The sequence below is a fragment of the Electrophorus electricus genome, chromosome 16, assembly GCF_041902795.1.
Source record: "Electrophorus electricus isolate QZ-2024a chromosome 16, ASM4190279v1, whole genome shotgun sequence".
Taxonomy (NCBI): domain Eukaryota; kingdom Metazoa; phylum Chordata; class Actinopteri; order Gymnotiformes; family Gymnotidae; genus Electrophorus; species Electrophorus electricus.
Genome location: NC_137512.1, coordinates 17,823,150 through 17,835,900, shown reverse-complemented (window position 1 = coordinate 17,835,900; position 12,751 = coordinate 17,823,150). Strand labels below are relative to the sequence as shown.

The window sequence follows — 12,751 nt, the reverse complement described above, 5'->3', positions numbered from 1 at the left end:
CCCCCCCCCCCCCCCCCAAAAAAAGAAAGATCCATCAACAAGCAACAGCCCTGTTACACATTATATGTTCTTCTTCCAGCATTCAAAAACGTCATGCTCAGTTTGAAATATCAATATGACAAAGTAGGAAAGCTGGAATTAAACTAAGTGCTACTGCTGAACAGTCTGGCTTAAAGTGTCTGGGTCATATAACTAGCCGGGAGTCCCTGTTGTCCAAAGGTTACAGTGGAACAGCATCTCCAATAATGATAAAGAGATGTTTTATTAATTTATTTTTGGTAGGGAATGCTATTAATATGGACATTACATAATCCCACTTATTTATAATTGAGAATATATTAATATTTGGTGGTATTTTCCTGTTGCAACACAAAGATCATCTGAAGACTGTCACACCATCTCTAATATTAAAGATAGGATTAACACTATTATGCTTTCAGAAAACTAGACTCTGTATTATGTCATGATTTGGTGCATACTATGTATGATAATCTCTTTATAGGATAATCAATGTGTCAGGTGTCAGAAGCTGGAGTGAGGTTTGGCTATGCATTCTAGGTTATCAGAATAATTTATCATCACTCTGGTTATCTTCACAGATTAACAGATGTGGTAAATATTTAAGTGGTGTTGTACCTAGTATGTGTAATTTTGGAACATAACAGTGTTGTTACAATCAGAATGATATAAATTATATATATATATATATATATATATATATATATATATATATATATATATATATATATATATATATATATATATATAATTATTTAACCATGAACAGAAACATGTAAGGAGTGAGAAGACCAAAACTCTTCACTGTTTCTTTTAGCGCCTATTCCTGGTCCATTGTTTAACACAGCCATCAGTCTATTAAACAAATTATGGTGAATCCTTGCCAAGAGCAATGTTTTTTGTTTTTTTTTAAATGTTTGAACTCAGTATTCACAAGCAGATTCACTGTAGGCTCAGAAAATTGTAGAGAAAAGTGACTTAACATTAGCAACAACTTCTACAGCTGCATGTTTTAATGAAATGCTGGAAAAAACTCTAAGCTTTTTCAATCCCAACTAGGATCCACTTAGGGATGCTCCACCTTTCCAGTTGTCTCGCAGGACAGTGGATTTCAGACTGCACCAATTTCTGCCAGTAAGGCACTCTGCCCCATACAACTGGGTCCCACTCCATCCACACAATAAAGGCTCTGCTATTGCCCCAATACTCAGAGGCAAACACCTTCTCCTCCCCTCTTCTGAAGGTAAGCAAAGACTGTTTACTAAGACTCCCATAGTCTCAGGTAGCACAGTTCAAATACAATGATTCCTCCATGCTTTCCCACTGTCTGGATATATGCTCAACCACACTGACTTCCATCTACTGAGGTCTCTTTGTAGTGAGTGACCTAGAGAGAAGGGAGGCGAGTGAGGGCAGCTTGTATGGATTGGGATGGGGCCCCAGCCCCACAGTGGTGTGGTTCATGAAGAACAGTACATGGAGAACGAGGCCGGAACGACACACTGAGGCATTGAGGACTCCTGCAAGAAGAGCGCTGAGCAGGTTTGGCTCAGCACAGTCCCCAGTCATTATGTAGCCTAAGGTAATAATGAGTTTACAAAATCCTGCCTTCATAAATGGACTGCATCTCATAGCAATTTAATGTAGTACCACATGCTCCATGGCATTAGAGATACCATACACATGGCTGGAGGTACAAGTCTTCAGGATTGGTTCAATGACTGATATGTTTCTTTTATATGATGGTGTTTTATTTCACACTTTTGCCCTTCCTGCGTAATGCTTCAGAAGCAAAGCGTTATCGTTCCATTATTCATCCAGTTTTCCTCTCCTATACAAGGGATTCTCAACAGAGAAGAGATGTGACGCTTCGGCTTGCCTCCTTTTAGGATTACCTTCACATTAGTGCACACTATGGTGGATTCACATTAATAAAGAAAAATGAAACACAATACTCATGTCATATTAGAGTTCATAATGAATACTTGGTGGCCTTGGAATCCCTTTTCATGCTACACATAAATATTTGAATTGTTCCCTTTCTCCATTGGCTGCACCAAGTATCTCTGGAACTGTGATAGAAATATTTCAAATTAATACAAAAAATAAACAACCTCTACATGATAAACCAAGTGAAGGGGATTGGTTCCCTCTCAGATGGTGGGAGGAGCAGAATGAGCAAGGATCCAATGAGCAGGAAGACCAGACTTTACCAGTCCAGTCTGGGCTTCACGGACAGATTCTCTGGTCTGGATCCAGAATCAAACTGAAGAGCATTTGTGGAAGCCAGGCTACTGGGGCTGGTGTTAAATCTGCCCTGGTGGCCCTTCCACATTTTAATCATTAAAAAAAACCTGGATCAAGCAATCAGTGACTGCTATTAGGCTGCAATTGTTCGTCTCAGGACGTCACGTCAAACACTGTCTGCTCTCATGCAACTCCCCCTCGCCTTCCCCTATTCTTTCCTTTGGGGTCAGTTGCCACTATCAAGTAGAGCTCATCTGGATGGACCTGCCACCCCTTCTCTGTGTGCAGCTCCACAAAGCTGGTGGCACCAACCTAAGTTGGCCTCCAGGGAGCACCTTTGGGGGGCGGGATCAGGGTTAAGGATGCAGTGGCAGAGCAGGTCCAGGGTGTGGGGCTGGGTGAGATGATGGGCAATGGTGAAGGGTGTAAGTCCAGCTAGTGGGGCAGCACTACTTTCGGCAAGGAAGGGGAGGCTGTAGGGTCAGAACTCCAGGGGGTGGCACCGTCTAGCAGAAAAAAGACCACAGCAGTCAACGGCCTATATAACCTCAAAGCTCAATGAACAGTGTTGATCAGGCTACCAAACAAAGCCAGTGTTTGTGAGCAAATTGGAATGAGCAGCTTTTCTGAAGAGCCGTTATTTTATAACTGTTTGGTAGAACTATCCCTATAGGAAAAATATAACAGCTATGTAGCATACAGAAACACAAGCAAACACAGATGTGAGTGATGGATGTACAGATAACTAAGACTCTGTGCTATAATTACACATTCCTTCCTTGACGATGTGTAGGTGTAAGTAGTAAGCGATGCTTAACTGTGGCTAAAAGCATTTGGAAACAGGAAACAGACATGAATGTTGCTATAGAAAAATAGATTTGAAACAGAGAAACATGCAGTTTGCCACAAACCGTGTCTTTAGAGTGTCCCATTATGAAGAAATAGGGAGAGGCAAGAGTGTCGCTTTTCATGCACATGGAAAGGTTGGAAGGTACCATTCCTACAACATAGGGAGTAAATATCTAGGCTATCACTGGCATTATAGCAGAAGGACAGGGAAAGATCAGCTTAGTTCAAGGGGTTCAAGAATAGAGTGGTGGGATCTAATGTCTTATCTCTAGTGGCCAGGTTTTAGGCAGGTCAGCATGATGCTGATTTTTCCTGCATCCTCACTGTCATTGGAACCTGCTAAAAGCAGACCAAGACTGGCTGAAACGTCACACAGCAGGCTTTTATTTCCTGACCCAAATTTGAAGGTGTGCGATGAAGCTGATTGGCTGTGAGCCAGAGATGAGAGTGCTCTCACACTCTCTCAGGCATGCTTCATGTTCTTTGAGGCAATGTAAACAGGTAGCCAAAAACGAACAAATAGCTGGCTTTAAATATTGCTTTATGTGTGTGACATCATTATTTTTATTTTGCCTTTATTAAGATTATTGCTGATGTTTTGGCTGTGAGGCAAAGGAAATGCTATATAATAATCATCAAATTCTAATGGATGTCTCATTCACAGCAGAGACAGACACAGTAGATACTTCTAACTTGTAGACATGCTCAGTCATATTGGCAGGATGAATACTGCCAGTAGATTCTATTTAGGACCAAAATCTACCACAAAGACCATTACATAAGCACTTTCTAGCTTCTGCCATATGCAGTGCATGATAGTTATCAGCCTTTTTACTAATAATTTTACAGACATTCTATATAGCATCTCCATTGAGGAAGTTAGTTGTTACACACTGATTACAGTCTCTACTCAATATCCACCAGAGAATCAAATACTCTTCCATGATGCTCTTAGGCATTATGTTAAATATGAGAACTGAGTGAAAGGTGTGGTGTTGATATGAGCAGGCTGAGATACCCACCGTATTCGGGCACTTGTCCCGTGCCCCGTTTCAGCAGCAGACGCACCCGTCGTCCGCCAGCCTTGATGAGCTCGATGGCACGGGCGTGACTCATGTCCCTTGTGCTCTCCCCATTTATCTCAATGATCTGATCACCCACCTACACACACACACACACACACACGCATGCACGCACACACACACACGCACACACACACTTATGAGAAATGCTTATGAGGAAGCCAACCTTTGATCACATTTTCTGGCTTCCAAGCCTGTCCAGTAATGCCTTCACGCTTTCCACAAATAAATTACAACGATCAGTTTCATTTAGAGAGAGCATGTGAGAAGAGATGTGTATTCTAGATCCCAGCCTGAGGGCAAGCTGCTACAGGTCAGTTCTGGGCACAGCTGAGGGCGGCGCGCAAGACGCTGGAACACCTGCATGGCCGATCATTTGGAGCGCAAAGGGGAGAGCATGCCGGACTGACCCTCATGCGGCCGTTCCGGACAGCGGGGCCGTCCTCGGCCAGGCGCAGCACAAACAGGTCCATCTTGTACTCCCTTCCTCCACGGATGCTGAAGCCAAAGCCCTTCACACTCTTCTCCAGCTCCACTGTGAAGTAGTCATAGTCCTGCCCAGAAACAAATACACGCACACACACGCACACGAACACATGCACAGGTCATTGCTCTTAGTAATGACCTTCTTTCACTGTCACTCATATAGACCCCTGCATTAAGCTTCTCACAAAACTATTAGAGCTCCAGATTTTCTCCAAAATTTTGTGGTTAAATAACTGTAACAAATATGAACTGTTAAATGTTATTGAGCTTCACATCCTGAGAAAATCTTTCTGTCTGGACCTTACAGCACACTGAGATTTGTAGGCCTACCTGTGGCCTGTAGTCTGGGATAGAATGTTGTCTGTAGTCAATTAGAGGAGGCGGATGTCTGTAGTCCATAGTGGGAGGCTGTCTGTAGTCTGTTGCTGGCGGATGTCGGTAGTCTACTGGAGGCTGTCTGTAGTCCGTGTATGGAGGCTGGCAGATGTCTGGTTTAACGTCCTGTCTGGCTTTCACCTCCGATCTGTAGCTTCCAAAATGTTTCAATTAGAAGAAAGCCTTTCCAACAGCAAATCATATGGTGTTTGTCATTCATAAATTTGCATAACCATACTCCCTCCGTCCAGTGTTTCAGATGTTGATGCAGCATACTTCAAGAGACTGCAAACTGCACTTTCAACAGGTTAGACAATAAGCACTGAGTCTGAAACCTCACGCTTTAGTCTTTTGCAATAAATCACAGCGCACCCAAACCAGGCTACAGAGAAAAGCACTGCCTGCACAGAGATGTCTTAGAGCAGACATCCACAAGTAAATAATTTAGGCTGAGGAGTTAAGAGACATTACACAACAAAGTTAGAGGGGAAAAGACAACCTCATTCCCCAGGGCTCAACTACAAGATTACTGCAAAGGATCTGGTGTATGCCACCAGTGAACCCAGAACATACCGGCCCACTAGTGGAACTAATGTCTCCTGTATTTGGCCTAAAGGTTAGGTGACCCAAAGGCTAATAGAAACTGTCCAGATTTAACCACATGTAATTCTAAATATGTCTGTACAAAGGTATGATGCTAGTATAAAAGTAAATGCCCCCTTTTCATATTTGAAGCAGCAAAATTTGTTTCAGTAATTATACACCAAAATTTTAAAGTAAATGCTCCTCTATAACCTCCCAAGTAAGGATAACGAATCCTAAATATAATAAAAAAGTAAAATATAGAAAAAAAAAATATTTATATATAAATCATACTGACAATGTGGTACACAATACCTGCTATCATGGAGGTAGAGCTGAGGTGGCACTGGGACTGGTACCCCACCAATAGAGGTGAGCTGGACACCTGGGACAACTGCAACAACCGGAACGCCCTGATCCACCATGGAAGCTGCCTGACTCACCCCTGGGCCTGCCTGCACCGCTTCCAAGCTGGGCTGAATCGCAAGCTGGCTCGCCTGAGTCACCACCGGTGGGCTGCTTGGAGCACCTCCGGGGCCTGGCTCTGCAAGCTGTGGGCTAGGCTGGGTGGTGGCAGGAGGGCTGGGGTGGACCACAGTGGGACTGTGCTGGGTTGCAGGGCTGGACTGGGCTTGGGGACTGTGCTTCTGAGCCACCAGGGGGCTCTGCTTCTCTGAGGTGGGGGCGGAATGAGGGCCGTTCACATCTATACAGGAGGAGAAGTACGAGACGCTTTTAAAATAGCTAACAGACAAGCACTCTGTGACCAACTACCATTATCTGTGGATGAAATATAACCGAGAAACTGAGAATCAAATAAGACTATTACTAGCAGGTTCATTTAACAGGCAGGGCATTTTATAGCACAAAGGGGAACAATACAGCTGACACACTCATAAAGCCTGCTTCTCTCTGACCTTCCTCGGGAATGATGTGCAGGGTGACAGTAAGGCCTGCATCTTTAATCAGCTTTACGATGTCGGCATGAGGCATGTTGATAATAGACTGACTGTTCACGGCCATGATCCGGTCACCAACTTTCAGCTTCCCACAGCGGTCTGCCGGACTGCCCTCAATGATGCGTCCAATCTTGTGTGGCACCGCTAAAATAAGGCATGCAATAAACATCTCAACTCAGCTTCCATCTTTACAGGTAAAAATGGAAGACTGGGAAACAGGAAAGAACATGTAAAAATGCGAGCAAAACTACACCAAGGCTCTCGATTTTGAATACTTCAAGTTGGTTTGACCTACATTACATGTCAAACCTAAATCTTTAGTTACAATACAGTCCCATTTTTTATGTAACTAGGCCTTAGGTTTTATAAATACCATTTTACAATAATCAAGTATAGGAAGAGGATAGACTGACAGATAGTGGTGGTGTTCTCAGGCCGGTTTAGAGAGCTGATGATGACGAAGCCAAAGCCTTCGGTCTCTTTGCGGTGGATGACTACATCAGTGGTGGGCGGCAGGTTGACCGGACACACCGAACGGCCTCGCGGGGAGCTACTCTGATTGGCCGCTGCACCATTCTCCCCACATGGCTGCCCTGCAGGGGGCAGTAACCACAGCTTCAGTGAATGCTCAACAGGCTTTTGCTGAGAGTGCAGAGGAAAGGGGATTTTATTGGTTTTGCGCCACCCACAGTGGTAAGGGAGATTAGTTCATGCAGCGCTGTGGTGCTAGCAAGCTAAATAGATGAGCAGCATGAAGGGCAATTGAGTAGCATGCAATGGAGTGCAGCTGAAAACAGTGTTCCTCAAGTTTTCAGTTTAGACTGTTACAACATGCAGCTGCAGCCATACCAAAAGTAAAGCGACACATATATGAGAACTGAGAAAATAGTATAGTTAAAGAGAAAATATACATTCTCGAAACCATGTTAACATTATTCAAGACAAATTTCCTATGCTTAGAAACTCATACTTGCTTATAAACTTTATGTTCTGTTTAAAAATCGGATATTATATCTGAGCACGTGAAAATCTATATATTTTTTCTCATTAGGAGATTATTGTAAAATTATTATAAGATACAGATCTTCTTGACATAAGAAATATGTTTAATAATTTATAGGCTATTGTAGTAACTTCAAAATGAGAAATTATTAATCAAATAGTAAATTAAATAGATAATTTTTACTGCTTACATTTAAGATGATTTAACTTGCTATAAGACATATTTTTTGCTAACTGCCTCTCACAGTACCTTTCCATGCAACAGCAGAATATAACCTTGTTCATTCATAAAACCAGTTGGTCCTTGATTTTCAAATGAGGGTTTTTTCTGCCCAGCCAAAGACGTGCCAGCATTTTGGTCTGCAGAGGTTATACTGAAAAGAAAACTAAACATATCTGTATTGTTTTGGTGCTGGGTAATTTCAGCTCTCATACCTAGCTGTCTTAGCTAGAGATACAACTGCAGTAACACTACCCTCTGACTGGCAGGCTCTTACTCAATGCGTCGTTGTCTTGCTGCGTTAGTAACACACAGTCATAGCCTCCAAAGGATTACATGTGTACTTATCATAAATGTGTGCAAAACTGACTCACTGTACAGCTCTGTTATTTATCAACAAATATCAATGAATGAACCCACAGCTTAGACCCTGAAGTCAATATGCTCAAATGTCTGGTTTTTAGTGTGAGGTCTGCTTGCCATTTTGGCAAGCTTATAGTTGTTTTGCTTCAAAACCCTCCTTTAACCATTCAGCACAGAGCCAAAACAGGCTGGCAGCAGGAGTCCGAATGGCTCTGCGAGGTACAACGTGGTGCATGTCCTGACCAACCACAGGAACCCCTGCCCTCCATGACCACAAGCTGCAATCCAGCTACAGTAGAATAACTTCACAGTGCAAACTGGCAGGATGGCTCACATTATACTGTTTTGTTTTTAGTCCCTCCCATTATACCTTTTCCTTCTAGGAACAGAGCATTAGCCATTTAGAACTGTCGGAAGTGCAGCTGTTCTACACCAAAACTACATCTGCATGTGCTGTCACAGCTATTAGGATGTGAGCATAGCTGATTTTAGAAGGGGAGGGAATACTGAGCTGCTTTTCTATTACTCCAGGACTGTTCTAGCACATACAACAGGAAAGGTCCTGACACTTTAACCATGCATTCATTCATTTATTTATATATCTAGAATCAAGAGTCTGCATATTTTATAAAAATCTATTTTGTTGACATGGTAAATTAAGAACTGAAGTACTGAGTCAGATTTAGTATGATGTAGTCCAGTTCTCACCAGCCTGATGCAGCATCCTTCGTTTCACGGTCAGGGTGACCTGGCCGTTGCGTGCCGCGGCGTGCATGAGGTCAATGACGTATCGATGTGGCCGTCCCGCCACAGGCATCCTGTCCACAGACACCAGCTCATCGCCTGGACGCAGGCGACCATCCCGCTCTGCGGGACTGTTCGCAATAATCGCTCCAATCACAATCTGTGACAAGGAATAAACCATCACTTTATTAGGCACCAGAAAATGCACCAAAGGCAGAGGTTTTGCGGCCCCCAGATAGTGTTCAAGAAATTGTTTAAGATTAAATTCCCCATCAGTAGGCTTTATGTGGAGTGCTAGTCACATCTAGTGTAAGAGGTGCAACTGAGCGGGTAGGCCGTGATAATAAGACAGTAATATGCATGAAAAAGCAGCAAAGATTGCAAGCTAAGCTCTCTCCTACCAAGAGAATCTAGAGGAAAGCAATGAAACAATAATGTATTGTTTTTTTGATGTTGTTTGGTCTACACTGTAAAAGGTCACATCTCCAGTCTCTCTCTATGCTTCGGGCTCTCTCTCTTCTCCTGAGCCAATTTAAGATGAACAGATAAACAGAGGATGTCCTCAGTTTCCCCATACGAGCCTTGTCACGGGCCTCCGGACTCACAGCCTGTACCGCCTCATCTCCTCCCAAAATCCGGAAGCCGAAGCCTGTCTTCTCCCTCACCAGGTGCACCTCCACCTCCTGGTATTCCACACCTGAGAAAGCAGCAGAGTGCGCAGGTCAGTACTGTAGCAGCTCAGCCTGTGGACTTCAGCTCTAATGCCCTGGGCTAGACAGGCTTGAAAAAGCATTGCAATCAGAGGCTTCAAAATAAAACAAAGTCATTGTATTCATTGTACTGTGATCTGTGTTCAACACACATAAACAAGGGATGGTGGGAATAGAATAATGTGGTTATTCAGTGTGAATGCAGACGTGGAAACACAAACACTTGCGTTCACAATTCACACTTGTGTCTCATTAAACAGAAGGCGCTGTAGCTAAGCCCGTTAGCCAAGCATGGATTACAAACTAACTATGACTAGGAAGGTAATCTTTTTATATTATAGCCAACCTGCTGTATGACTAACAAACATAGTTATAGTCACCTTAGTCACCTTACATAAATAAATAAACTTGAAACGAAGAAAATGTCATTAGTAGGGAAAATCAGGCCATACTCCAAAACAAAATCCCAGGTGAACAACACCTGGATTCAAGATGCATTAAAGGATCTCCCCTCACTTATGTACAGCACATACACTCACCAGCACTTTATTAGGCGTTTGCAAATATCTAATCAGCCAATGACATGATAGCAACTTAATGCATTAATGCATGTAGACATGGTCAGATGACCTGCTGAAGTTCAAACTGGGCATCAGAATAGGGAAGCAAAGTGATTTAAGTGACTTTGAACATGGCATGTTTGTTGGTGCTAGACTGACTAGTCTGAGTAGATCAGAAATTGCTGATCTACTGGGATTTTCACTCACAACCATCTCTAGGGTTTACAAAGAATGATCAGAACAAGTGAAAACATGCAGTGAGTCACACACTGGGTGAAAATACCTTGCTGCCACCAGAGGTGAGAGGAGAATGGACAGACTGGTTTGAGCTGATAGAAAGGCAACAGTAACTCAAATAACCGCTCATTACAACTGAGGTATGCAGAACAACATCTCTGAATGTGCAACACATCAAACCTTGAAGCAGATATGCCACTCTTGTCAGCTATTAACAGGCATCTGAGGCTACAATTTACATACTCACCAAAATATGGCAATGGAAGATTGGAAAAACGCTGCCAGATCTGATGAGTCTCGATTTCTGCTGCGACATTCGAATGGTAGGGCCAGAATTTGGCATAAACAATATGAAAGCATGGATCCATCCTGCCTTGCATAAACAGTTAAGGCTGGTGGTGGTGTAATGGTGAGTGGGATAGTGGCACGCTGATGTAATGGCATACTCTGGGCCCTTTAATACCTTAATACTTAATTGAGCCACAGCCTACCTGCGTACTGTTGCTGACCATGTCCATCACTTTATGACAATAGGTGTGTTGGTCATCTTCTGATGGCTACTTTCAGCATGTGCCATCATCTCAAACTGGTTTCTTGAACATGACAATGAGTTCACTGTATTCAAATGGCCTCCACAGTGACCAGATCACAATCCAATAGAACACCTTTGGGATGTGGTGGAATTGGAAACTCGCATCATGGATATGCAGCTGCATGATGCTATTATGTAATTATGGACCAAAATCCCTGAGAAATGTTTCCAGCATCTTGGTGTATCTACACCTCGAAGAATTAAGGTAGTTCTGAAGGCAAAATGGGTCCAATGCTGTACTAGCAAGGTGTACCTAATAAAGTGGCCAGTGAATGTATGTAGGTCACCTAGCATGATATGCAATGCAGTTCTGAACCTTATACTTCAGTACAGGCCAGAGCCATGCTGGTACATATGCAGTTAAATATAGACTAGCTATCGACTGGGAATTCAGCAAAGACAGATGCATTAGGTATTGAACTCCGAAGTATATGACATATGCTTCATAATACAGCAAAACAAATTGCAGCATAATCTACTTGCCTGTAGAGTCAGTCAGCATTCGTGGTGGACCAGGCTCTGGAAGGGAAATAATGAGCAGATCCTAATCAGAGAGTCTTTATGCCACTAAATGGTGGCTCTATGAGAATGAATGGCCTAAATTGGTATTCATTCACACACAATTACAACAAGATGTGGTTATGAACTCCTCAAGATTACATAATGACAGCAGAATTATTTCTGTACAGCAGGATGAATGTGTGCTGTAATGACTTCAGCAGAGGAAAACTGGACATATCGAAAGCTAATGCTAAAATAAAAAGTGAAAATAGCTCACATTTTTAGCTATGTAACACCAGTTTAGTGGCGACACCGGTTTAGTTGTGTAACACCACTGCTGGAAGAGCAGAGTAAATAGGCAGCATGGTAATCTGATGTGGTCTGATGTTTGTGTTTGATGTTTTGTGGCCTTGGAGTGGACGTGGGGTTTGTGTGTGTGTGTTGGGCGGGGGGTTCGGCCCCACCCTGTACTCCTGTGTGTGTTCCGTGAACATATATGTTCAGCAGATTTACAAGGTGCAGGTGCAGCTGATTTGATAACCGCTCAGCCACAGCTATTAATATAGGCATATTCCTGAACCACCCTAATCAAAATCTTGAGAAAGTGTTCAGACTTACGCCTGCTCTCATAAATGGCGCGGGACTTCTCATAGAGGTCGTAGGGATCGGGTTTGCCCAGGTGGCCCCCGTCGGCGTCGGGGTGCAGTGCCTGAATGGGATGGGGTGCGGCTTGGGAGAGGCTGGGGGCCACCAGGGCCGTCTGGGGGCTTCCTTGAGGGTCCCACTGCAAACACATGACCAATTATGTAGGTCATCCTATGAGTTTTAAAGCTGTCTTCAGGACTGGGGCATAGATTATTTCCATGTTTATCTTCCAGTTACCCCTAACTATGTTTAAAAATGCATGAATATGTTAAACAAAAAATCCCTGAGTGGAAGCAAGGCTTATCTAAAAGGTGAAGAAGAATTTGAAGCATGAAACACATAGATTGAGTAAAAAGAAAATAATGGGCATTATTGCAACTTACTGCAACATACCAATATTTATATGTAGTGCACACTATCTGGCTCCAAGCTATAAAACCAAGCTAAGCATCGCATTTTATTGCATGAGACTACTTTTTCTTCTGACATTGTTATAAATGTCACAAAAATACACAAGATCTATACATGCGCACGTGTGTGTGTGTGTGTGTGTGTGTGTGTGTGTGTGTGTGTGTGTGT

General features: G+C 43.0%; 1 protein-coding gene across 6 annotated transcripts in view; it reads right to left on the bottom strand.

Annotated features, from left to right (window-relative positions):
- Positions 1-4: 4 nt before the first annotated feature.
- The window catches only part of magi2b (membrane associated guanylate kinase, WW and PDZ domain containing 2b), a 69,704-nt gene continuing 56,957 nt past the window's right edge, over positions 5-12,751 (bottom strand). For 4 of the 6 annotated variants that reach the window (XM_081698553.1, XM_081698557.1, XM_081698556.1 and 1 more), the window contains 12 exons: positions 12,146-12,311; positions 11,510-11,545; positions 9,509-9,624; positions 8,892-9,087; positions 7,012-7,191; positions 6,557-6,742; positions 5,955-6,345; positions 5,013-5,205; positions 4,607-4,750; positions 4,137-4,275; positions 3,177-3,265; positions 5-2,771 (listed from right to left, as the gene is read on the bottom strand). In XM_081698553.1, the coding sequence (XP_081554679.1) occupies positions 2,715-2,771; positions 3,177-3,265; positions 4,137-4,275; positions 4,607-4,750; positions 5,013-5,205; positions 5,955-6,345; positions 6,557-6,742; positions 7,012-7,191; positions 8,892-9,087; positions 9,509-9,624; positions 11,510-11,545; positions 12,146-12,311 (1,893 nt within the window). In that variant the 3' untranslated portion in view covers positions 5-2,714. The remainder of the gene's footprint in view (positions 2,772-3,176; positions 3,266-4,136; positions 4,276-4,606; positions 4,751-5,012; positions 5,206-5,954; positions 6,346-6,556; positions 6,743-7,011; positions 7,192-8,891; positions 9,088-9,508; positions 9,625-11,509; positions 11,546-12,145; positions 12,312-12,751) is intronic. The other 2 variants (XM_081698554.1, XM_081698555.1) reach the window with 2 other exon arrangements.